We start from the raw sequence: 25,517 nt of genomic DNA on the forward strand, positions 1-25,517 counted from the left end.
CAAATGCTTTTTTAAAGCTGGAGTTACTTCACTGGAAAAAAAAAAAAAAAAAGACCAGACTGTTGAATTGTTGATTTGCAGAGAATGGGAGGAGATGTCAGCTCAGGGAAATTACTGAGGACTTTCCTACTTTGTAAGAGAAGCTTGTCTAAGCATTCTTAATAGTCTTCCCTTTGGGCCAAGATACCATTGCTAGGTTATTATTTAAGCACTGTGTCAGATAATTGACCATAGTAGAGGTGGTGTGTGGGTTTCCTTCCTGTTTGATAGTGATATTCCAGGTTTGGTGACGAACAGCTGCACTTCAGAGTTCACTGAAGCACTAGGCACAGTGAGTGAGGATGCACTTGTGGATTATTAAAACTGAGGTTGCTGATTGCTGTCATGCAGTCATATCCCTGTAGCAACTTAAGAGGTGAACAAGAGAAGAGACTTTTTGAGGAGTCAGGGAACAGCATGCACAGTCCTTACCTATATAACACGTATTACTGGTCAGTTGGCTGCAAAAGAGTTAGGATTCTTTTGAACTATTTGTAAAGAAATCAGCAGTGTCTGGTGCTAGAAAATTTGACTTGTCAGGATGGCAATTGAATTGTTTGATGAGTAACGTTTGGCCATGAAATAATACAGCAAATCAAGATGTGAGTTGGGAGAGGGAGGGAAGCAGTTTGGTTTCCCAGGAGATTTTGATATGCTCTAATTGTTTTATTCAGTTTCAGTATCTCCCAAATTTGAATTTTTCAATAAAAGGGAAGCTAGCCTCTGTCTCACTTTTTCCTTATGGGTATCCCTACAATCTTTCCATTAGCACACCTCAAAAATTAATTGGTAAGTAATCAGATTAAGCTAACATGGCTGCATCAGAAACTGATTAAAAAACCCCAAACAACAAACAAAGCAACAAAACCCCAAGTCCTCTGTACAAACTGTCACAGTTGATTTTCATGAATGCAGAAATTCCAGTGAATTTTTTCCTTTGCTTAAACATAGTCCTCTTAGCTGTTCCAGTTGTTCCAGTGGTTCTACATACTACCACAAAAGAGTCTCACTGTAGAGAGAGCAAATTACCATCATTAAATTTTCATCTGCATATGAAAGCATGGAAGGAGAGAGAGAGAGATATTGGGGAATATATTGTACATTGCAATATTCTAACTTTTTGTCTTCTTTAACTTCAGGAATGGAGCCGTCTTTCTGAAGAGGACTCTGCCCAAATATTTGTAGTCTCCAAGCTCATCCTCCTAAAGACTCTGGTGTTACAACTGCATCTTTTTCAGAATGGCCGAGAAAGCTCCACCAGGAATCAACAAAAAGTCTTCAAGGTCCACCCTTTCTCTGCCTCCAGAACCAGTGGACATCATTAGGAGCAAAGCCTGCTCACGGAGAGTTAAAATAAATGTTGGTGGGCTCAACCATGAAGTGCTGTGGAGGACTTTGGACAGACTTCCAAGGACACGATTAGGAAAGCTCAGAGACTGCAATACTCATGAATCTCTGCTAGAAGTATGTGATGACTATAATCTAAATGAAAATGAATATTTTTTTGATCGTCACCCAGGGGCTTTCACTTCCATTTTGAATTTCTACAGGACAGGGAAACTACATATGATGGAAGAAATGTGTGCTCTTTCTTTTGGCCAGGAGCTTGATTACTGGGGGATTGATGAGATATATTTAGAATCTTGCTGCCAGGCAAGGTATCATCAAAAGAAAGAGCAGATGAATGAGGAGCTGAGGAGAGAGGCAGAGACAATGCGAGAGAGAGAAGGGGAAGAGTTTGATAATACCTGCTGCCCAGAGAAGAGGAAGAAGCTCTGGGACTTGCTGGAGAAACCCAACTCATCCGTGGCAGCAAAGGTAAGGTAAACAGTAGGCTTAACGCAAAGACAGTAGAAAACATTTTCATGAGCCATGTTTCTGACATGCAGGAATCAACAACTTTCACTAAAATATTTAGAGAGAAGAAGAATCTAAAAATCTACATATCATGAAGTGAGTATACCCAAATATGTCCTAAACCCCACTGAAATCAGCAGAAGGAATCCTGTTGACTTCAGTTGATTTTAGGCAACTGCTGCACTTTACTTTTGTTGAATATAATCAGAAACATCTGTGCATTTGTTAATGGACTTCATATTAAATGCTTCAATGAAAATACAACCAGAGAGCACTACCTACTTTTCTGTTAGAAAAGCATTTGGTTATGAGAAACATACATTTCAGTATTGCTACTTGTCCTATTACAGGCGTTGCATAAGTATGATATCTGTGTCTCTTGAGGTGTGCTGGATAGGTTATCAAAGAATAGTGTCAACAGCCGCTGTTTGGCATGGTTTTACATTGAGCAAGGATTGCAGTATGTCTTCTCTTATCCTACATTTTTGTGATCCACAGTTAGAGTGTTCTGTAGAAAGTATTAAAAAAAATATATATTTGTATGTATGCATATATATGTATATAAACAAGTATATATTATATACATATAAAAACACACACATACATACATATATATATCTATATGTAAAATTTGTATATATTCAGGCAGAAATGCGGAAACATTCAGATGAAGCCTTGTTCCAGTACCGCTGTCTTCAAACAGGCAAGCTGGCAAAAGTCTCACTGATATAGTGGAAAACTTTTCCCTTGTTAGAGAAGCGGGACTGCACACACAGGTGTTGGTACTGCTATTTAAAAGGAAGATTTTCTTGCTTCTTGAGGAACGTCATTGTTCTATTTGTGATGTGAGGTACTATTTAATGTGAGGTAAATTGTGGAAGCTTGTTTCCAGTTTGAACCACTCTGAGCAAAAATGTTCAGTGTTCAGATGTTCATGTCAAGCTTAACTGTGGCTTTATTTTCTTCTGTTGTTGATTTGTTGTTGGATGCAACACTATTGGACTAAGGTAAGTATTAAAATATGATGGTGGAATGGACAAAAACCAGAATCCTGGCAAAGATTTTTCTTGCGATAGCAACTTCTTACTGTTGCGGTGCAATACACAATTTTTTTTTTAGTTTAGTTTTCTCTTGTGGGCTGCCTAACTATTTAAGCAAGGACTCACATTTGTAAAAAAAAATATTTATTGTGCCAGAATATAATGTTCATAACTGGAATAAAAGCTTATAGGAGAAAAAAGAAAGTATTCAGAATATTTTAGAAAGCAATACGAATACGTTTTCTGCTTCTGAGATACATATTCTAGGCCATATGTTCCTCTCCAGGAGAAAGAGCAGAGGGGAAGCAGATGGGCGTAAGTTGTGCCAAAAAGGGTTCAGGGAGGCTGTGTTACACACCGTGATCCCCTGGTACAAGCTAGCATCCATCAGTGCCCCCAGCACTTTTGTGACACAGCTGCTACACAGCCTGCAGGAGTCAGGGACCAGCTTCTCAGTCCTCCACGGCTTGAAACATCACTGATGTGGTCTGTAACAGACCTCTCCTCCTCCCGGACCCAGGCGGGAGGAGCAACCCGCGGAGCCACACGGCTGGGACACGCTGTGGCCAAGCCGGGAGCTCGCTTGGCCATAGGCGCTGCCTCGGCTACATCTCACACCATACCCATCAGGCAGAGGTGAGGGGAGAGAAGACCCAAGTGTTTGTTTGTGGAATCTTTTTTTTTTTTTTTTTTTTTTTTAACATGGAAAAGAAGGCAATTACCTATAGGGTTTGAGACACATCCTAAGACTAGGTAGGAGTCAACACATTAAGATGGACCAGATGAATGGGGTGAAACTAAAATACTGATTCTTAGGTTCTTTGCCTGTGACTCACATTCATTCTTTTGCTTGGAGGATAAATGCAGAAATACAGGATGGTTAAACTTGCATGAGCGCTTGCCATTGACCGAACTCCTCTCAAGACTTAACAGTGCCCTGTCATGGATTTGCTTGAAAGGAGTTATGCCAACTCTGAGCTTTTAAGAAAATCCCCCTTTGGCCATTCAGGCTGGATTTCTCCTCAGGTTTCTCAAATGAAAGTGGCCATTTCTTTCATTTCCCAAGATGTCTAAATATTTATTTTTTACCTTTTTATTTCCCTTTTTCCTCATCTCCTGGTTTGATTGATTGGTTATAGTTCTGTGCTTTCTTGCTACAGGGAGTTTCACATTGCGCTTATATACATGTTGCAGTGGTTTTCATTATTTCAATTGCCTTTTGTCTAATTCCATTTGATGTGGTTTCTGTGATTCTAGCAACTGGAAGTCACTGTGTTACATGCACTCAGTTTCTCTTTGTAGCAACCCTCAGTCTGTAAATATATATATGAGCCAAAACTATAGTCAGATACACCTATGGCATCTCAAAGATGGCTGTGGAAACTTGACTGAATGACATAAAGGAGAGCAAAAACTGTTGCAGCACATTCAGACTTGGGGAACATAAGCAAACAAGCAGAGTTGCATATAAAACAAGGTATGCTGGAATCAGGTGGATGTACTTCCAAACAGTCTGGAGTCATCACAGACTGTGTTAGGCTCTGTGGCAAGGTTTTATCTGAAGTGTTTGGGTAACATCACTTTCGTATTTCTCATTTTTTGCTCGGTTATGTAGTAAGGTGCTAGTTTGTCCTGAAACAAGAGGCAGAACCATCTTCTTTCATCTGTAGCAGTAGAAAGGATGGTGGGATTTTGAGAGGGGGAAGTTGGGAACCAAATGAGGAAATATTACCGTGAAGCCTCGAATTCAAATATTTGCTCCCTTTTGAACTTCTATAGAAAGAGATGAAACCATGCCAATGTGCATAGCTGTCCTACAGATGCCTCTCAATCGTTCAGATCATGTATAGCACCCAAGCAGTTGACAGGAACAACTTGCTTTTTAATCCCTTTCACGTAAAAGATTAGGAATGAGAGATAAACACTCAGGTGTGGTTTTGGTATGTGGCTGTGTCTTGCCACTTCTTGATTCTGCTAAGATCCCTTCTAGGTCTGATCCAAAGCTTACTGAATTAAGGGGCAGTCCTGCTTTGGATTAGGCATCTCAGGAAAAATACTGCTCCCTTTGAGGTCGATGAAGGTTTGCCATTGAATTCACTTACAGCAAGGTGAGACACAACAAAGTGACAGCGTATGAGCAGCAGGTATTTTACAGGATCTGTGACAATAAATAGGAGAGAGCAAGAAGGATGTGGGGCAAGAAATGAAAACTATGGTTAGCTAGTAAGAAAGGAATATTGTGGGTCAAGTACTGTTGCACAATACAGGCACACTTTACTATGTGAGGTTTTTTTAATTTTAGTAAATGCAGGTGTGCTCCTCATCTCAGTCACCAATGAATATACTTACTCTAGGCACAGCAGTTCTTGCTTAGTCCTCACCCCAGCAAAGCTCTCTGTGAATTCAGTAGAGGTCTTAATGAAGGAATACAGGATTTGCCTAGATTTTCCCGTGTTCTCATTCATAAACTTTTTAAGTAGCATTAAGACAAAGATGTCCAGAAGTTTGGCCATTTCAGACATGCACGGTGACATGAAATGAGAAGCAGTGCTGGGATTTATGAAGAGCGTGAATTTTGTGTATTCTACATCTCAGAGAATTCCCAAAGCCTGGTCCCCAAGCCACAGAGTTTTGCGAGAGTCTGGCATTCTTTGATTCAGAGTAACATCTGAGTTTTTAGACCAGACATTTATTTATACTTATTGTGTAACCAGTATTTTGTGAAAACTCCATTTGAAAAAAGTTATTTTACTAATGCATAGTGAAGCAAAACCAAAACAAAAACTTTTTATGAAACTTTATGGCAGAGGGATCTGAAGCAGAATAGACCTTCTCCAGAGTGGGGTCATGGTACATCTGTTTCTCTCCAGAAAAGTCTTGTCTTTCACCTTAGAGTTTTCCACCAGAAAGTAAAAAACACTCATCAGTGGTCTTCCAATTACAGTTGCTGGACCTGTAACAGCCTCCTTAGAGCAGTAGCAGCTCTGACCAACCTATCAGTGGTATGAAAGTCCTCAACGGATACCAGAATGAGCATTGATTTCAGTGGATGTGAATTGACTGCAGCTGGATTGCATAAGTGCCTACAGTTCAGCACCTTGCTGAACTGGGATATTAAGGATGAACCTAGCTGAGCTGACACCTTTTTAACTACATCTATGTTCTATTGTTCTGTGCAGTGCACTTAAAATCAGAGGAGCCTTACTTTGGAATGACTGTGAATCAAGTGAACCCATAAATTTAATGTTTCTTTGAAAGTGTTAATGCACGAGCTCTTCTTTTCATTCTTGTTTATAGAATCCAAGAGCCTGGTTCTTTTCTCACACTTGTTTTGTATTGATGAAACTCATTTGGACTAAATCCTAAATAAATACGGAATGTTTCTAGTGCAGATGATCTACTATAGAATGAATGAGTTCAGAAATAAGTGGAATACCTAGGAGAAATGGAAAGCCTATGTCTGCCTAAAGATATCTGACATTGACTCAATCACCTTTCATCTACAAGAGTGTAAGTGCCTTACAGCAATATTATCAATAAATATCACTTAGATTTTCCATTTGGTATTTTATATCACAGGTTGGCCCTTTGGATGCAACTGGAGAGTAATTGCTTGGGATTGATTCTACAGGTCTTTCTTGTCCAAGTCATTCTTTCTCACATGAATATTTCCTTAAAGCTCAATGTGACTATTAATTGATCGAGTATAAAAGGTAGTATAAATAATTTAAGTCATTAAAAAAATTACTGGTCAGTCACACTCTGTCCTTGATTTTTTGCATAACCCCTGTTGATGTACATATGCAAGAGGATAAAATATTGGCTTTTCTGGCTCTGCAGCATGGAGTTTACCTTCTTTAAAGTTATGTGAAACCTGATGGGGTTGGAAGTGTTCTCTGTTAATTCTATTTGTTTCACTGCATGGCTCATTTGTCCTTATTTTATTTTGTTGATTTCTTTTTTCTCGGGGTTTGTTTTCTGAGGTTTTTGTTTTTGCTTTGCATTACTGACTGTAGCATGAGTATTCCTCCTTTGTGAAAAGCACACTAATTTATCAGCTAACTAGTGGATTGTGGATTACAGAAGGTATAATTATCCCAAGCCTGACTGGAAATCGTGAGGAGTTTGTGTGCTGCATTCAGTAACTAATCCCCTAGGTGAAAAAATTCCTTTGAAAAAAAAAAAGCAGCATGAAAGAGGAGATTCAGGCCACTGATACTTATTTAGCTACCAGGTGCATTATGGCTAGGCTTGCTACAATGACTTGCCAAGAAGGGACACACCTATTATATGTTAGGGGCCCAATTCTTATTTTCCATAGGTCTGTTTTATATATAATTCATGCTAACTCTCATACCTATTTAGACTTTGTAGAGCAGCTTATGTCCTGGGGTAAGTGCAAATTAGTAGAGTCATTATGCATGACTTCAGAACAGAGCTGAGTGTCATATAAGACATTTCAGTATTCCTTTGCAAGTCCTTATAAATTATCTCCTAGATTGTCACACAGTGTTCATTCAGGGGTGAACCCTAATTGATGGTATACTACTGGTTCTTTTTGGGTTGAACGTCACATCATATATGCTCAGAGGACTTCAGGAAACTTTTAACTGGTTGGTTGTATTGCGAAGAAGAGCTATCACACATAGAAAAGTGTGTGTCAACAGCTGAATGTTTGCACTAAGAATATTGAAGCGTTCAAGTGAAAGAAATACTTTTTGTTATGTTTACATCCTTCGTTATGTTATATGAACAAAACACTTCTCTTGCTTATGTCCTCAGTTTAGGTTTACATGTTCTGTGTCATCCTGATTTTGTAAACATTTCTCCCTACAAAAGCTTATATTCTATGTGCTTTCCCATCTAACTATAGACCAAGGATGAAGATGATGGAGAATTAAGGCCATCTCTTTTTTAAAGTGTGAGGAATGGCTTTTGTACTATTTTAATTCCCACAAGTTTTTGTATTGTATATAGTATACCTCAGAGTGTGATAACATTCATTGAAGATAAGTAGTATTTTCTAGCTGATGTGTGGGTTGAACTTCTGTTTGACCTCTGGTTTCAACTTATTTTGGGAAGGAATCCTGTTATAAGCCTTTATTTGAATGTACTACCAGGGATGTTATAGTTTGCATTGTCACTCCCAATACTTTAAAGAAAGGCATTTGTCTGCTGAAACTAAGTTATGGTGAAGCACAGAGGATGGTCACTGGTAATAAATATGTATCTTCATCTCACCATCGTTTCTGACCAGGACACTTATTACCCCTCTTTGCTTTTAAGGTGAAGTTATTTTTTGTGCCAAACAATAAAGTCAGTCAATGTGACTGTAAGACAAAGAGATTATATTTGATCCTAGTCATTTATATTTAATAACTAAAGTGTTTTAATGTCTTGAATGATAAGTGAATATATTGTTTTTCAATAGATATTATATCAAGGAACACAGTAGACTGACAGTAGTTAATTGATTTTGTTTTAAGAGCTTGTGCATGCTCACTGCCGAGTTGGTCATTAAAAGATTATTTACCTTCTTTATACTTCTTATATGAAGTATCATGTAACCCATGATTCAGCACTTTTGGTCAGCCTAAGTATCATGGGAATAGAGCTACCATCTGATCTGTCTTGCTCCAGAGGTGTTTAATACCTCAGTTACATACAGGTTCCCTCCAGCCCTGAGATCTTATCTGTGGTGTGCTGAAAGGTCTTGCTGTAAACTTATTAAAAGAACTTACTAAAAACTACTATTGGAATAAAATGAGTAAAATGTCCTTTGAACTGACCTGTTTATTATTGACACTTATTTCTCAGTAAATCAGATGCTGAAATTTTGGAAGCAGTGCCAGGGGCAAAGATGCAGTGACTCATATTCAGACAATCACCAGCTTCAAGCACTGGCACCAGGGAATATCCCTGTTCATTGTATGAACAGAGGGAAGGGATCTTTCCTTCCTGGAGCTGTGAGGAGGTGCTTCACTGACTCTGGTTTTATGGATACATTAAAGAAAATTAAAGAGGACTCATGATGAGTCTTGTTAAAGGGGGAAAGAAGGTGAGAATAATTATTTTAAAAATTGGGGAAATCCATTCTCCATATTTGGAATAAGATCTAATTGGTAATGTTTTGCAAAACAAAGTTTTAAAGTAATGGCTAGAGTGTGCCTGCACTTGTAACACCGTTCACAGAATCACAGAGTAGCTCTTGCACAGAGAAACGTGCTAGGTTTTAGAATATATGCGATTACAGTGAATTAGCAGCAGGTACAATCTGCATGAGAATAGCTATCCTTTGCCATAATGGATAGAGAGCATTACTCCAATTTATCCCAGCCTGATGTGTCCTTCTTAAGTTAGGAGAGCAACTTAACTCTACGATGACTGCTTTTTTTACCACTGCTCATATCCTTTTTTTTTATAGCTGTTACCATAAATTGAGTATAGACGAGCATCAATTGTGTATACCTTCTAAAATATGTACTGCAGTATTTCTGGTTAGGATGGTAATGTTTTGTGCATTACAGCATGCCCCTCAGTAACATCAGAGGCATCTCACAAGCTGGATTTTCAGCTGTGACATGTCACTTAAGCTGTGTCATGCCTGAGTGGACAAACCAGGGTGTTGTGCCTTTCCCTTCACCCAGAGGCAGATCGTATGTCCTAAAAATGTTGCATTTCCGTTCCATGTTTTCATAAGCAGCTGCCAGTGCATTGTCTTCTCTCATGTAAGATATTTGGAAACAATCAGATGTCAGGGAGATACACTAATAAATTAAATGATGTGAAGGTGATGTTATTTGAAGGATTATTCAGACCAAATCTGTTGGAAGCAAAGGGCTGCACTTACTGTCTGGATGAACAGGCTCCGTTGTGCTTTTGTAAAGCTGAGAGCAAAACAAACCTATATGATAACCTGCAAACTGTCCTTTCTGTTTGAGTTTCTGATTTTATTGCAAGATGTAGAAAGGCAAAAAACTGCTCTGAAGTGACCAGGAAGCCAAAGAGATTTCTGCACATTACTTATTTCAGAAAAAACCCATGGTATTTATCATGACATACGGCAGACTAGTGAGTTTTCTATTTGATGAAGATATGTGAATATTTGACGTGTAGCACTGAAGCCCAGGTCCTTTGAGGGAATATTGAAGACAAGCATGTGACACTGGCACAGCTGTTTCAAAGTGACTTTGAGATCAGAAAAGTATCCCAGTAGAGTCTTTTTATGAAGCCACCACAGTCTGGTCTTTACATGCCTTCGTAACTCTCTCTTTGGGGAGGCATGCAATAAGGCCAGGTTTTCAGGTGGGTTAAGTAAGTGTATTTCCATTTAAGTGTATTTGATTTGCACTGGTTGGGACCCAGACAACAGCCCTATATTTGAAGTTGTTTGGTTAAGTGTACAGTATCCTTTCCACATGAATGTTATGGCATTATGAGTGAGCGAATACCTGTACTCCACATACCATACCTGAGACAGTTCTAGTATTTTTGAGCAACAATGGAATGGGGCAAGTTGTCTTTGAAAAGGACCACTTAAGCACTGTAACCATTAAGTCTACATAGTAACAAACTAGCCCTTATTTCCAAAAAGTGTGTTTGGGGTTGTTAAAGCTTTTAGTCATGCATATCCTATGTGTAAGTACATAGAAAACTGACAGCTGAGCCTTTTTTTGTTAAACTCACAATATTGCACAACGAGAAGATGTGTGAGATAGTGGAAGCAATCAGAGCAGTGGTTTTCTCTCAGTACTTAAGCACCTACAAACTGCCTGAATCATATTTGCTGAATTTTCAAGTCATCTTGCAGCTACTTGTTATAAATATTCATACAGGATTCTTCTAAAATGTAAGGAAAGGCAGGACCCAGAACACAGGATGCAAACCTGAAGTCTGAGGAAATTTTTATCTGAATGACAAGGTGAACTCCAGGTCAGGCGACTCTTAGCTGATCTGTGAGGCTCAGCTTCATTCCTCACTGAGAACCTTTTATGTCTGCTGCCTGTGGGAAATGGTGTTGTGTTCCCCTAAGCGCCTGCCTAAAAACTGGCACTTCACTGGACTAATAAAAAAGCCTTCTAGGATTATCTAAGCTTTTCTGTTCTAGCCTCTAAAAGGCAAGTTAAACAAAAGTCCAACAGGAGCAAAGTTCTTCACAAAACAGCCCTGAAAGGGAGACTTTTTTTTTCCAGAGCAGTAATGAACTTCACTGCAGGACGCCGGGCTGGGACACATTTGTTAGCTAGGGTTCGGTGTCTTCACTCATCTTTCATTGGGTCCCTCCTGATGCAACCGCAAGGGTTAGACATTGCTTTAAATAGCTCAGGTATGGCACACGCCAGAGCTATCCCAAGGACAGCCAAGTCGCAGTGACAGTTTCAGGTGTCACTGGCCACTTGCAGAATGCCCCGTTGGAAGGGGTGGCTGCTGGCATGCTTTGGGACAGTCCGGCTTGCCTTGATTTAATATATTGTTAGAGGTGGTATTTTTGGTGAACTCCTGAGATGGTCCCATTTTTTGTACTTCTTCAGTCAATCAGGTTTCTGTGACAGACAACAAGAGCATCAAGTTTTGTTTACAAACTCATATTCACACAGGTTCTTTCCCAAGCACTGTAATCTCCTTTTGAATTGATTACTGAAGGCTCCTCGGGTGATCTGTCTGTTCTGCTTTACTGAAGCGTCTACCATTGTGTTTGGCTTTGGGGGAGGTTTTTCTGGAGAACAGTGGATATTGCTAAATTAAAGTAGTTAAGGTAGTTCTTTTGCAGACTGCAAGAGATCATCTAAAAGTGTTACAGGCTTGTTCTGAGAAGAACTGGGAACTCATTTCCATTTCTATTATTTTTACAAAGCCTTTATATTTTCATATATTATCTTTTTAAAATTTTGATATAAATGCTTTTGTGGAGTTAAATGCCATTTGAAAAAACTGTTCCAAAAGTATCTTGGTCTGTGGTCTATGTGTGTATGCATGCAAATACATTTTGTGAGATGATAGCACATAAAAACTTGGATAGTGCCCCTGAATTGTCAAAACACTGACATTGACTTCAGAGTGCTTTAGACCATTCCTACCAGCATTTAGCACAGAAAAGAAAAATTGAAGCAGGAGGGACAAACAACTTAGACATAATTTAGAGCTGAGGCTGTAAGTTTGGGATGTATCTGATCAGAAGTCTGTTCTGTACTTAGCAGCCCTTCAGGCCAGCATGGTACAGTTAAGTCTCTTTACTGGCGATACATAAGGTAATTGCAGGAATGGCGAGCTCTTGCAATACAGTGGCAGGAATTATAACTAGCCACTTCTGCATCTCCAACTCAGATGGCTGGAAGCCCACTTAAAGCTCTGAGGATGGGTAAGCCATGCTCATGAATCCAAAATGAGGACCAAAAGCCTGGAGTCATTTTGAGATGCTTCTACTGTTTTCCCCCGTGTCCTGGCAGAACACTTAATCACCCTTCACACTGAGTACAGGTGGCTTCTCATGCCATTCCTTTGGCCCGTGACCTGCATATGGTCAGCATTTTTTTTTTTCATCTTATGATTCAAGATTTTCTATGTCCTTTTACAGTCTGTTACCTAACTGCAAGTCTGCACAGTGCAATTTGCTGCATTTGACAGTGTTTAGCTGAGTGAGGTCCGGAGAGTGGCACCAGGTCCATGAGAGAGCTGGTTCCTCAGGAGGTAAGCCATGAGGTTGAAGGTCCTGTGGATCACCTTGATGAGCAACTTGTGTGTTGGGAAAAAAGAGAATGCTTCTTCAGACAGGATTAGAAATCTAGATTGGTGTTCTGTTACTTTAATAAATGATATGTGAAGGCTTGAAGTTGGAGACAGAAGGATGGTGTGGTTTCATGCTAGGGTGAAGTTCATTATAAAAGGAATTATAACCTGAGAAAACTCCCAGTTATTTTTGACAAGAAATAGAATAAGAAATCCCTACACTTCTACTGTTCATTCTGTCAAAGGTCAATAAATGATATGGGAAAAAAAGCTGAACAGAGCTGACCAATTATTTTAGAAGGATACAAGCTAAATCCTTTGAATGGAATGCTAAGTAACAGAGTTTCTCTGGGTCTTTAAAATGTTTTTTAAGTAGACTTCAAAGCAGTAAAACAAAGGGAAAAAAAACCTTTGTAAGTTGATTTATAAGGCCAGTAGTGTGGCCTGTTAGGAAATTGCAGAGAGAGTGATGTAAATGCTTGCCCTTTCTCTTCACGTGTCAGTTAACAGGCATAGTGGTTAGGGGATGGATTAGATGCAGTTATTGGTGAAAAAGCCCCCTGTCCCCTTAGCTGAATATTAGGACATCCTAGTGAGCACTCAGAAATGAAACATTTTCACTAGAATATTTTCACTCCACCAACTCTGGTAGTGGATGTGTGTCCTAGTCCCATTTTAGCCCTATGCACCGAGTTTCTTGCTTCTCTTCAGGACTGTATTCTCGTAAGAGAAGGTGGGTGCACCATGAAAAATTAACTGAGGAATCTCACCCAGAGAGGAAAATGAAGATATGAAGATGTAAAGTTCTGAAAAAACAGTAGATGAGAAAAGGAAGGAAGGAAGGAAAGAAGGAAGGAAGGAAGGAAAGAAGGAAGGAAGGAAGGAAGAAAAAGAAAAAGAAAGAAAGAAAGAAAAGAAAGAAAGAAAGAAGATACTTTTAATAGAAAACAACTTGTTTAGCTGTAAAAATATCCCTAGCAAATTTCAACCAGCCTGAAGTCTGCTCCAATGGTCAAATCATTCACATTTGTTATGGTTCTGTTTGGCCATTTTTAAGTGAGAAAATTCAGCCCAGTATCCCAGGCGTACAGATAGGAGGAATTTCTTAATTGCTCATTGCATTTAGTTTCTTATGGTAAATACTGTATCTTATAAGTACTTTTGCTAGCCAACATTTGAACCTCAGGTCAATCCTTATACATGCATCAGTGAACCTGATACTAGTTTATTGTAATCTGAATTTTAGGTTGATATATTCTGCTGCCCGATGGTGAAGTTGGTGTGGACGGATTTCATTCTAAACTGCATATGGAAAATTAACCCCAAATGCTGTAGCTGCTGCAATAACAGTGAAATGGTGAATAATTCCTCTTAGCTTGTCAGTAGCTTCTTCAGTCTGTTGAATTCAGGAAGAATCAATGCAGTTTGTTACATACTCGTATGTGTAGTTTTGAGTGAAATAAGTACATTGAAGAGAGAGGTTTTTTAACTAGAGTAGCTAACAGAGATGAGAGATCTTGGGCTGAAGGATAATCTGCTTGATGAGTGTATTATAGAGAGAATAGATGAGGGTTAGACGTGCTCTTTAGGAAATATTCTTAGTACTTGTTAACACCAGCAGCGATGGAATGGCGGGACAAGTCTTACTGCAATGTTGTGTCACTGATGTTAGTAATGCCTGTATGGAGAATAAGCTCTTCTGAAATAACTTCTCTTTTCTTTCCTGAAAGCAAATGAATTTCCTTTGAAGAGAGCTTGTCTGTCTGACTCACAGGTGTCCCTCCCTCTCAGACTGATTTCTGTCATTATTTGGAAGTAAGTTTTTTAGTTTAGGGAGGTATGAAATTGAAAGCATAAGTCTAATCTTGGAAATATCCATTGTCCTGATAATGGATCCCTGATAATGTGTCTGGTAGTTTCAGCAACACCGCATTCACATTAATGTAATTTCAGCATTTATAACTCCAGCGTCATCTGTTTCCTCCCTAATTTGATTTAAAAACAAACCCCAACCCTTACCTAAGCCCGTGTTCCTGAGAAGGAGGCTGAGTGTGACAGAGAAGTGGTTAACAGAGCACAGTTGTTAGCAGGGTTTTATTGCTGCCAATCTTTCATTGAGGCGTCCTCCCCCAGGGCTTCTCTGGAAAGGCAGGGTGCAGCTGCAAAGGGCACTGTGCAGGCACACACGTCTTTGGCTTGTGAAGTCAAGCTGAAAGTCGGCGAGCAAGCTGCAGGAGAGCCCACGTCAGTCACTGCGAACAGGAGGCACGACTTCAAATCTGTTTGATGCCTTTGCCCCCTCACTCTGTACAAGGGAAGACGGGAAGAAAACCTTCAAAAGCTCTGAACCTTTTCCCATATTCCAGTTACATGAAAGGGAGTGTTATCCCTCTGGAGCTAGGCTGAGCTAAAGAGTGGTCCTGTCAGGAGGAGCAATATTTCACAGGCATATGCAAACCAGGGGATCCCTGTGGCAGATCAGTTTGCCTGCAGGAGTACACATGGTAGTTGTTCCTCGTTCTAACTGGGTGACGATGAATGGAAGAAGCAGTTCTTTCCTGCACTTCCTCCACTGCTCTGTCATAGGCAGATAGCACTTACGGGCACAAAAATGACACCGAACCTGCACAGAGGCTTACACAAGTAAAACTCGAAAGAATAATGGAGGTTTTTAACTGGATTTCCCCTTTTCATTTCCCATGCCTGTATAAACACAATTTTCTTTTCCCTATTATACATGCATGAAGGAGTCAATTAGAAAGGAGCCAAGGAAAAACCCATAGTGCTGTCTTTCTGTTTTCTTAAGGTCCGTCTAGAAGGATCTCACAATATTTTTACTACTTTTGCTAAAATGTTTATTTTTTAATATTACTGTAACTGTTGTTTTAAAACTTCTCTAAAGTGAAACCTCCCCTCCAGAGGGCTGTTCACCTAAGTCTCCTGAGGTGTTTATAGCAGAAAGGCAAACACCCATTGACTCTGGTGTGCACCGCTGTAACATTGATCTAGCATGTAAGGAAAAAAGAAGATACATTTTTCAGTGGATGAAAAACCCTGATAAATTTATACCATGATGTCAAATACTTTGGCATTCATTGTTTGGTGAGTTGTCACAGATAAGGTAGATTTCCTAGGCTTAAGGGTGCTATTTTGAAGCACAGTTGCTGTTAAAGGAGATTTACAGTACTCTAAAAAAATGGGAGTGAGATAATAGATCAAAATGAAGACATAAACCACGGAGCCAGGTTGCGTCTAAGCGGCAAAAGCAGTCTTTTCTTCCCCTTCCATGCGAAATCTGTAGTCGCAGTTGTGCCAGTGCATGCTGTTTGTTTTGCACAGTAGTATATATCACCAGCATAGTCCTTTGACCATAGGAAACCCTCCTGGCTGACAGGCTTGGTGATGTTGAGAGCTCAGCCTCTGCGCAGCAGCTGGTGTTGCATGGAGCCTCGCCACAGAAAGGCACGGGGCAAGCTGAGGTCCTGCGCACGAGGGCTTGCTTTGGGGGCAGCTGAGCTGCAGCCCGTTTTGGAGACAGGCTGCCCTGGGGGCAGAGCAGGGTGTCGGTGCTCTGGCTGGCTTGTCATGTGTCAAAGGAAGGAAACCTGTATCAGCAGCAAGGTGCGTGTTGGTTGGAGTAACACATGCAATTTAGATAACTGTGTTTGCGTCCTGTGGAAGTAACCTAATATTTGAGCTGTAGAGCTGACATTACTTCATATGGTAAGGGTTCAGGAAAAATGGAATAGGCAGTATAAGTCACCAGATAATTTCCCTAAGGCTAGAAGAGATCAGCGGAAAAGAAGACTGAGGAAAAGGTAGGGAGTGAGAGAAAAATAGTCACCAACTATCTAAACGTCCTGAAGACCTAGTCCATATTAGGGTTTTGGCACCTAAAAGCCATAGCAATATTACTCAAGTCTTCTTAAAAACCATTAGCTTGATATCTCATGTAACTTTTTGTTTCTATTGTCAGACCGTTTGTTCAAAAAGAGAAGGTAGTAGCCATATGATTCCATACGAAGGTTGTCCAGTTTGCCTTGTCTTAATTCATAGTACAGAACTTCAGCATAGTGACAACCATCTACTGAAAGAGGAGGTCTGACGACTAACCTACTTGTGAGTGAGATTATTCCTTCTGTAAAAGCAAAGCAGTGTTTTCTCCAACTGTGTAGGACAGAATTTTAAACTAAGCAGGGGACAGCTGTTCCCTCATGTTTACTGACAGCTCGTGCGTATGTGTTAGGCATGTGCAAATAAAAGTTACTGTGCAAAGTGAGGTGCTTTGCAGCTGTGCTGGGTCACATAAGCATCTCACCACACCAGCCCAAAATCAAGGTACCCCAGAAAGGGGTATACGTTGTGCTTGAGAAAAAATTGATATGATATTGTCAGCATTTTTGTTGTGTAAATCACTCCTAGTAAAGATTTAGTGTTACAAGCTCACCTCTGGGGTGAAAACACATCTATTAAAGAAAGCATGAACATTTGATAGTATTTGGGGAGTAAAGTTAATGAGCCTTGCTTACAAATTAAATGCAGACAAGTAGATGTATGTTGTCATCTGTCCCTAATGTCATTGTTTCAGTACTGAGTGCCTTGTAATATTGAGTGATTTGAGATTTACAGTTGTTTGACAGAGCAGAGAAGCCCTGTTGTACAAATGTGGACGTCAGGTATACTGCAGCTACTTTAAGGTCACACAGAAAGTCCATGGCAAAGCAGGAAGCTGGATCCAAATCTTTCATGTCCTACACAGACCCTACATCTGGACCATCTTTTCTTTCTGTGGAAATCTGGTCTTAACATATTTTAGACTTAAGGGAGGCAGAGTTTATCCTCCCTTACCATTACTAATCAAATAATGTTCCCATTTAATAATGCTGGCAGAGATTTTCAAGCTTACAAGCCTAAGGGAGTCAGATGTCTTGTTTCTATTCCTTTTAATGGGAAATAAGCTATTTTAGCCAATATATTGTGGGTGTATCTGTGTAATGGTGTACATGTCGGTTGATCCCAGAGTCTTTTGACATGTTTAGTCCAGTGCTATTGTTTAAAAGAAAATTTATAGATTACATTATACTTATGGAATTTAACTGCTACTTATCATAGTAACCATTTGCCTTTGATCAGATTTCTACAGTGTAGCTTGAAAACTGAATTAATATTTAATTTAAAGTCAATAAAAAAGTCTTTGTGGGTGGGAAAACAAAAAGAAATGCTAAAAGCAGAGATAAAAGAGTAAGAAAGTCTTCAGATGCATCCAGATTTTGCTTTAGATATTTATCCATAGTCATTGATTCTTGATTCTGTCCTGGTCTTTTGGCTTGAAAGCTTCTTTTGTTTGGTAAGCAGATGTGAAGCATCTCTTCTGAGATGCTGCAACCTGCCTACTCTTCCAGTATACTTTGGTCAAGCTGAATTTATAATCCGTGCAGTCAGCTTCCTCTAGATTCTGAAATGGGTTGCAGGGCAAAAATTCCTAAACTAATTCCAGCTGGTGTACCCCAGGACTGGCAGCTGGATTGCTGCATCACCCTTTGGTGCTACCCTCATATTAATTCACCTTGGTAAGAGGCAAGGCTTATTATTGGATGGAGGGCCATGCTGACAGCCTCAGTGTTGCTGTGCATTGTGGACAGACCAGCATGCTCAGTGATACTTGATTTCAGCACGAAGTTCCATCGTGTCAGACCTGCATCTTCCATATTTTTTAACATGTTATAAAAGAGAAGAAACAAAGTTTACTGCAGTTGGACAAGGGATGGGCTAAGGCTATTGCATATTGAGTCAAGACAACAATTTTGACATTCAGAACAGTAAATAATTTGTCAGACCTATCCTGCAACTGCTATCTGGATGGGACATTTGTTTCCTTTCCACTGTGACTCATGGTCACATTAGTCTTCATTACAGTAGTGCTGCCAGTAGAGAATCACTGTGTACACTGCACTGATCTCAGAGAGCTTGTAAGCTGCGTAGGTGATGGGCAGGAGGGAGGAAAAATACGTAGGTGTGCACATGGAGTTGAGCAGGGACGCGGTTACAATAGTTGGTACTGATAGAAAACACCAGCTGGGCTTCTGGAGATTCAATAGCACCTGATGCTTTCTTAGACAATATGTATAAATCTTCCATGAATGGAGTTAACTTTCCTTAGTTTTCTCTTCACCCTGTTCCAATTTCTCGCTCTTGCGTGGCTCAGAAAAAGACTGAGCTGGGCATTCTGAAAAGCAGGATTGATGCAGTAGGTAAGCTTGGATAAAGTCTTCACCTAACATTGCACTTCTAGTCATTTCTCTATATCACAAACAAGTGAACTGAAGACATTATAGAAAAATTTTTTTCAAACAAAAAGTAGGGAAAATATGGCAGGTGAAGAAGGACACAAAATCAGGGTGATCATCCACTAGAGAGAAAGTAAAAAAAAGCTCTCTCCTTGATTAAAAATAGGACAAAGATGAATAAAAAAAGTGCTGGCGAAGTCCTGATTAAGCCAGATGTATAAAAACAGATGGAATAGTATATATTAAGGTGCTATGTAAATCATATAACTCTAAAAAAAGTAAAGCGAATGGAGTGAAATGCCTAGTTTTATTTGAGGATATTAGCCAAATAAGTGTTTCAGAGCCTTGATGGAAGGAAACCCATCAACCTGTAATATCAAACTACAAAGTACGTATGAATGGCAGAGTAAGTCCCACTGTTGGAGGAAAGCTCCTATACATTAGGAGTGAAGAGTTCACACTGTCAGGAAGAACCCAGAATCCCAGATATAAACAGAAAGAATGAAATCCTACAGCTCTACTACCTGCTGCTTTGTCTGGGTGAGGACGGGGATTGTGAAAAGCTGAAGGAAACCAAAGAGGCTGCAAAGGCAAAACCCACATGATTAGGTGTGATATACAGAGTAGAAGTTTAGACCCCATAAATGTATGTTTCAAAATACAACCATAGAAAAGCTATTAAAAAATGAGCATATTGTTTGCAAATTTGTCAGCATTCAAAAATAAAAAATAAAAAAAAGGACCCACTATGGAAATACTTAATTTCAAAATAAAATATTCCACAAAGCTGAGGAAATTTTCTGGAATCAACATTAAAGGAGCAAATATGGGAGGGGAAAAAAAACCAACCCCAAACTGGTGCAATTATATTAACACTTATTAAAAAAATTTAATCCTACAAACTGGCATGTTAAAACAGCTAATCAAAGAGATTTACTGCAAATAAATAAGCCTTCAGAAAGTGGAACTCATGTCTAAACAAGGAAAACAGAGAGCATAAGCACAAGCAAAGATCCCTCTAATACTGCTATAGGCAGTGAGGTGGCTTTAACCTCCAGCTCTGGAAGTCCCCAACCACTGTTACTGAGGTTGGGAGTACGTACTGAGGAAAATCTCCCCCTGAGCTCTTCCCTTTTATTACTCTTTCCCTGACACTGGGCTCTTTCAGATGTGTGATAAAGAGGTAGGCGAGCCTTTGCTCTGCCCTGGCATGGGCATTTTTGCTTGTTCTTATGAGAAAGCTCATCCTCCTTTTTGATGTACCACCGCCGCAGTGTGCTAGGAGTTTTCTGAGCAAGAGGGCATTGCTGAGCACGTTTTAGGTATTTCAAGGTCAAATGGTCCCTGAGCTGAGTTTTGTGTTGTTTGCTTGTTTCTGCTTAACAGTGCTATTTCGGTTGCTTGAGTTTATTTAGTCAGTCTGTGCCCTTCTGCTGTTCGTACCCAGTTGATCAAACAAGGTCCAACCATAGGGGCTTTTTGTCACTCTGCAGCCTGGAGGGGAAGCAGTTACCCTGCGCAGCTCGGAGGTGAAGTTAATTAGCAGAAATATAGTTCTAAAAAGACACCCAAGGAAACGTCAAGAAAAATGCACCGTCCCCCCCAAATGACAGCAGCTCCCCTTGTTACGAGGCCAGTGACAAAGCACAGCTGGGGCCCATTTCCAACAATGCGGAAGACAATGCTGCGCTGCTCCCTGACGGCTGGTTAGCATCTCTGCTGCATCGCTGGATCTACACAAGATACCATTGTTTTTCTTTGGTAAAGCCAGGTTTTGATCTTTTGAGTCTGTTGTGTTTTCAGGGGTTTTTTTTTTGTGGCTTGAAAGCATTTAGCTACTAGGCTTTCTCAGGGTCATAAAATGTTTGCATTGAGAAATAAAGGAGAATGTTTTTTCTTTTAAATGCTAGTGTGAATCATTGACAAATAGCGAAGAAATGAGCCCTCATTAATCATAACAGTCCTTGTGGAAAACAAATACTGAGCAGGCGCATGTTAGGGAGTGTCTTATGTCAGGTCTGCTTTCAGGCAAGGCTGGTGTGGAAGCCCTCCTTGTCATAATGTGCAGTAGTCCTCGTTCTGTCCTGCGGATGCTGATTTCATTAGGGGTTAGCTGAAAACCAAGATTCATTTGGGAGGCAATTACCCCTTTGCTTCCATCCCTGCAATTTCTCAGACAAATGGATAAAAGTCGACAACCATGGAGAACAAGTTCAAGACTAGAGACGATATTACAGTCCAGTAATTTCCACCCTGACTCCATGTACCAGGAGGTACACCCCGCATTTTTCAAAATTATTTCATCAATAAAATTTGTATTTTTTGTACTGGATTTAGAATAGAATAACTCCTGTAAGTAGAAATATGGCAACGCTTGAAATACCATAAGTGGAGCTCGTATTTTTTGTATCTGGAGTCTTGTGTTTCAAATTTTCTTTCATGCCACTGATCTCATAAAAATTCAATTCCAGGAGTCTAGAGATACTGAAATATGGCAGTTGTTAGAGGACTTCATTATATACTCAGCTAGTGAAGCAAAGGCAGTATGTGATTAGAAAATCTGCTGAAGAAAAATAATCTCTCAGTTGTTCGTCCTTTAAAATTAAATGTCTTCAGAGCAAATTTTAGTCCCTGTGTAGAGATATTTAGAAGGGTTAATAAGGGAATATTTATTACCTGATAGACTTAAGTATTTTAGTGCAATGAAGTGAAACAGAAGTCAAGGTATCAATCTAAAACATAAAAGAACAGGTTTTTTTCTATATCTTATGGCATTTAAGAAATGTCACTTGACACAATATGTGGTGGTTTGGTTTCTCTAACAATAGGAAATAAGGTGATCTGTGTGAGGGAAAATGATATGGTGTCTGGCTCTTTAGTCTAACAACTTGTGCAAATAAGAGGGGAATCAAAAGAACATTTCAAGTGTCAGCAGGTCATGTGATGGGGAATAATCCCATTCACCAACATTTTACAATCTCACAATGCCTAGGGACATTTTATAAAGCCTGAAAAACCCTCAGTGAGACCTTATATATAATTTCAGGAGACAAAAAAGCTATAGAAGGCATGAGAGGTTTCCTGCAGTGAGCCCAGAAGCAGGGCGGTAACACGGTCTCAGTTCTGCAGCAGTGCTGCTGGGGTGGGAGACCTGACCAACACCCTGAGCGACATCTCACCAGTGGCCTCCAGAGCCCCAGCCCAGGAGAGAAGCCACAGCCCTGCCCTGTCAAGAGCCGTGTGTTCCCATTGGGTCCAGCTTTCAAACCACGAGTTCTGTCTTTTTATGCATATGTGTATATATATGTTTGTGCTTGTACGTGTGTATATGTATATATTCAGATATAATCCTTGTCAGCGGTTTCCAGCATTTATCATATGGAGAGGAAGAGAAAACATAAGCAGTTCCTTTAGAAATGTTTTTGACATAAATCCCAAGGTGTCCCACTTTGTAATATTTTTCCTTAAGTGCTTGGTAGCTGAACTGTTACTCGAGCTTTTTCAGTTGCTGCTGAAATAGCAGTCTGTGGAAGGGGTATTTCTTCTAAGGTTTGTTTTTTCACTCATAAAAAAGTGTAAAGAATGGAAGAGGTGAACCATCTAAACTCACCCTGAACTGTTCTACATTAATTGAATTTTACTTAGGTGTCTAAATCCTTTAGGTACTGAGCTTTAATTCTGAGGCATTCCATGTATTTTAGAAAACGTTGGCTGAGTTGAATTACTTTGCAACATTGCTAATACAAAATCTGCAGCAGCCTAAGACTGAATTCAGCACTCCTTTATGTCGGTAGGAGTCCTGTTACTTGGAGCTGAGCTGGCTGTCCAGACGCAGTCCTGCTGCAAGAGAGCTAAGGATTCACCCCTTCTGCCTCCAGCACCCAAACCGAGGTGCCCGAGTCAGGAGTCTGGTTGTCCTCTTCTGTTTGGATGGAAGCTGCAGCTTTTCCAAAATACTGATAGGAAAGAGCTGGATTTGGCACAAAGCTTTGAGGATTCTTTGCAAACAGCATCTTCAATTTGTGCTGAAATAAAAGGGACTTAAATTTGTCTCAGTGGATATCCATCATCTAATGGTCTACAATGTCTTAATTAAGTGCACAGCAGCAAACAAAGTGTGTTCCACAGAAACTTAGCCAGGTATTGGAAGACAGCAAAAGAAATATTTGTGCCTTGTTTTTTTTTTTTAAATTTTAAACTGTCCTTGGCTTCTGAAGAAAAAGTTTGCAGCTAGTCACATAAAGCTCTTCCCAAGAGCTCCTTCCCAAGAGCTGCTCCACTGCATTATACCAACAAAGCAATAAATTTGGTGATATGCATACAACATACTACTACTTAGAAACTGTCGTAGTCAGTCTCCTTGAAACCATGACAGTTAATATTAAAATTCATGATCACATTGTCTACAGGATAAATAGGGAATACTTTATTCTTTTCATCACATTATGTTACTTGTGGATTATATTTTGTACATACTATTTGGTCTGACCGTAAGCATGTGCCTAACTGCAAGTCATCTCTTAAAATTCAGCATTTGAGTGCAATGATTAGTTTGGTGAAACAGAGATGAGATACAGCACTTTTTTGTCTCATGATGCACCTTCTGTAAAGTAACAGTGGACCACCTTTTTTCTAAATCCTTGAAATCTCAGTCAGGTCAGGCTCGGTTCTGTTGGTAGTTTCATATAGATGTGATAGATTTTGTAATTCATCTGCCTTTAAGGTAAAAATGTTTCAAATTTCAAACAACTAAGTCAAAACATGCTGAATTATTCTAAACAGGAGAACAGTGCTGTTAAATGGTCTTCCATATAGGCACAGAAACAGAAATAGAAAATAAGTCAAAAAGTTTTATCGCACTATTGGGAAAATTAGAATAGATTCGAAGACATTGTGACAATGTGATAATGTACATGTTATGCCTAAGGGAAAAAATGCCGAAATGCATCTTCATATATATGAATGGTCTCTGGTAAGACTGGTGACATTACAGTCTGGTCATTTTTGCAGTGCTTCATTTACATCAGGAGTGTAATATCCAAGCTTTGCATTGTGTGATTAACTTAGGAAATGAATCTGTGCTATCCAGAAGTAGCTAGTAGGGTATTTTTATGGATCAAAGCATGAATTAGCAATGGAAATGAAGAAAATACTATTTTCTTCTCATCAGTTACTACTCAAAAGTTACATCGCATATACACCACAGAAGCAGCACACCCGCACAAAGTTGTTGCTGATTATGGCTGTTCTCAAAGCTCCTTGTCACAGTTGATGCAGCGGTTCAAACACTTCAAGAGTACAGCCAGGTCCTCCGTCCCCTCAGGTGGTTGACTTTGATTCACTGACACAGAATCTGAAATTAAACTGCTATATTTAATTGGTTTTTGTGGGTCAGTTTTGTTTTCTCTGAGTATTTCACTAGGAGTTGCTGCATTGTTGGGAGGGGAGCAGAAGCTTTTGGCATTGGCCATCTGTGAGTTTGCTGACAGGAGTAATAAGGTAGCTCAGAGCCTGGTGAAATCGTGGTGGGATAGTCAGCAAGTCACTTTTGACTGCTTCGAGCTGGAGCCAAGTGTTTAATATTTACACCATATTCATCTGTGGAGAATTAATCTGGTACTCCAGAAGGGTGGAAACTGCTTAAGAATCTGTTACACTGGGTTCCAAACTGCCAATACTGTGGATGTCACGCTTCCAGGAATAAAAGCATATGTGCTCATTTTTAATTCAGAGTCTCTAAATATGTCTTCTGCTGTGAGAATAATTTGCTAGTCTGCATAAACTTTTCTATTACTGTTTCTGTTGAGCAACATAGGGACAGACAGTGTTCTATATTTTTCTCAAGTGAATCACATATTGCTATAACTTTATTTTATTAGCCATGAGATAGTTCAGATCAGATGTCTTCTCATGACTTAACACGTGCTGTATATTGAACTGGCAGTATAAGGCACATGGAAGAAACATTTCTACTCCAGATAGAAAACCTTGGTCTGCTTCTCATATTGACATCTAACCTGAGAAAAAAAATATTGTGCTAAGGGAAATGGCAAAACGGTGGACAAAGATCAAAGGACATCTGACAGAAGGAAAGAATGGCTATTGGTTTGACAGCAGAAGAATCCTAGAAATTATCTCTTTTTCTAACTCTGGACAAAACTTACAAATTACTACATTTTGCAAGTTGTCTTATTCACGGCTGTTCTGACTAGATAAGGGCTGGCCACTGAACTCAGGCACGTTGTTCTGACCTTGCAGCAGCTCCACAGTAAAAGATGGGTCCAAGGCACTGAATCACTGAATCAGTGAAATACTCTTCCTTGTGGACTAGCATTCCCATTGTGGCTGAAAACAGTTAAGCTAGATTTTGACTTGGACAGAAATGGAGCCAATTCAAGTCCAAACTGTTAAATGGGAGGAAATGAGAACTTTTTGCCAGGGTTTTGTGCAATAAAAACTAATTAGCCCTGCAGGATTTGCCTTGTTAATTTTACTGAAAAGCCATTGTCGTGAGTATATATACACGTATTTACCCATGCACAAACATGAACACACATGATTGTAGATG

General features: G+C 39.7%; 1 protein-coding gene across 1 annotated transcript in view; it reads left to right on the plus strand.

Moving 5' to 3' along the window:
* KCNB2 (potassium voltage-gated channel subfamily B member 2) overlaps window positions 1-25,517 on the plus strand; it is a 194,520-nt gene that overhangs the window by 14,255 nt on the left and 154,748 nt on the right. The window contains exon 2 of the mRNA XM_075023441.1: window positions 1,179-1,857. Within this exon, the coding sequence (XP_074879542.1) occupies window positions 1,279-1,857 (579 nt within the window). The 5' untranslated portion in view covers window positions 1,179-1,278. The remainder of the gene's footprint in view (window positions 1-1,178; window positions 1,858-25,517) is intronic.

This window comes from Buteo buteo, chromosome 3, assembly GCF_964188355.1.
Source record: "Buteo buteo chromosome 3, bButBut1.hap1.1, whole genome shotgun sequence".
NCBI classification, from domain to species: Eukaryota; Metazoa; Chordata; class Aves; order Accipitriformes; family Accipitridae; genus Buteo; species Buteo buteo.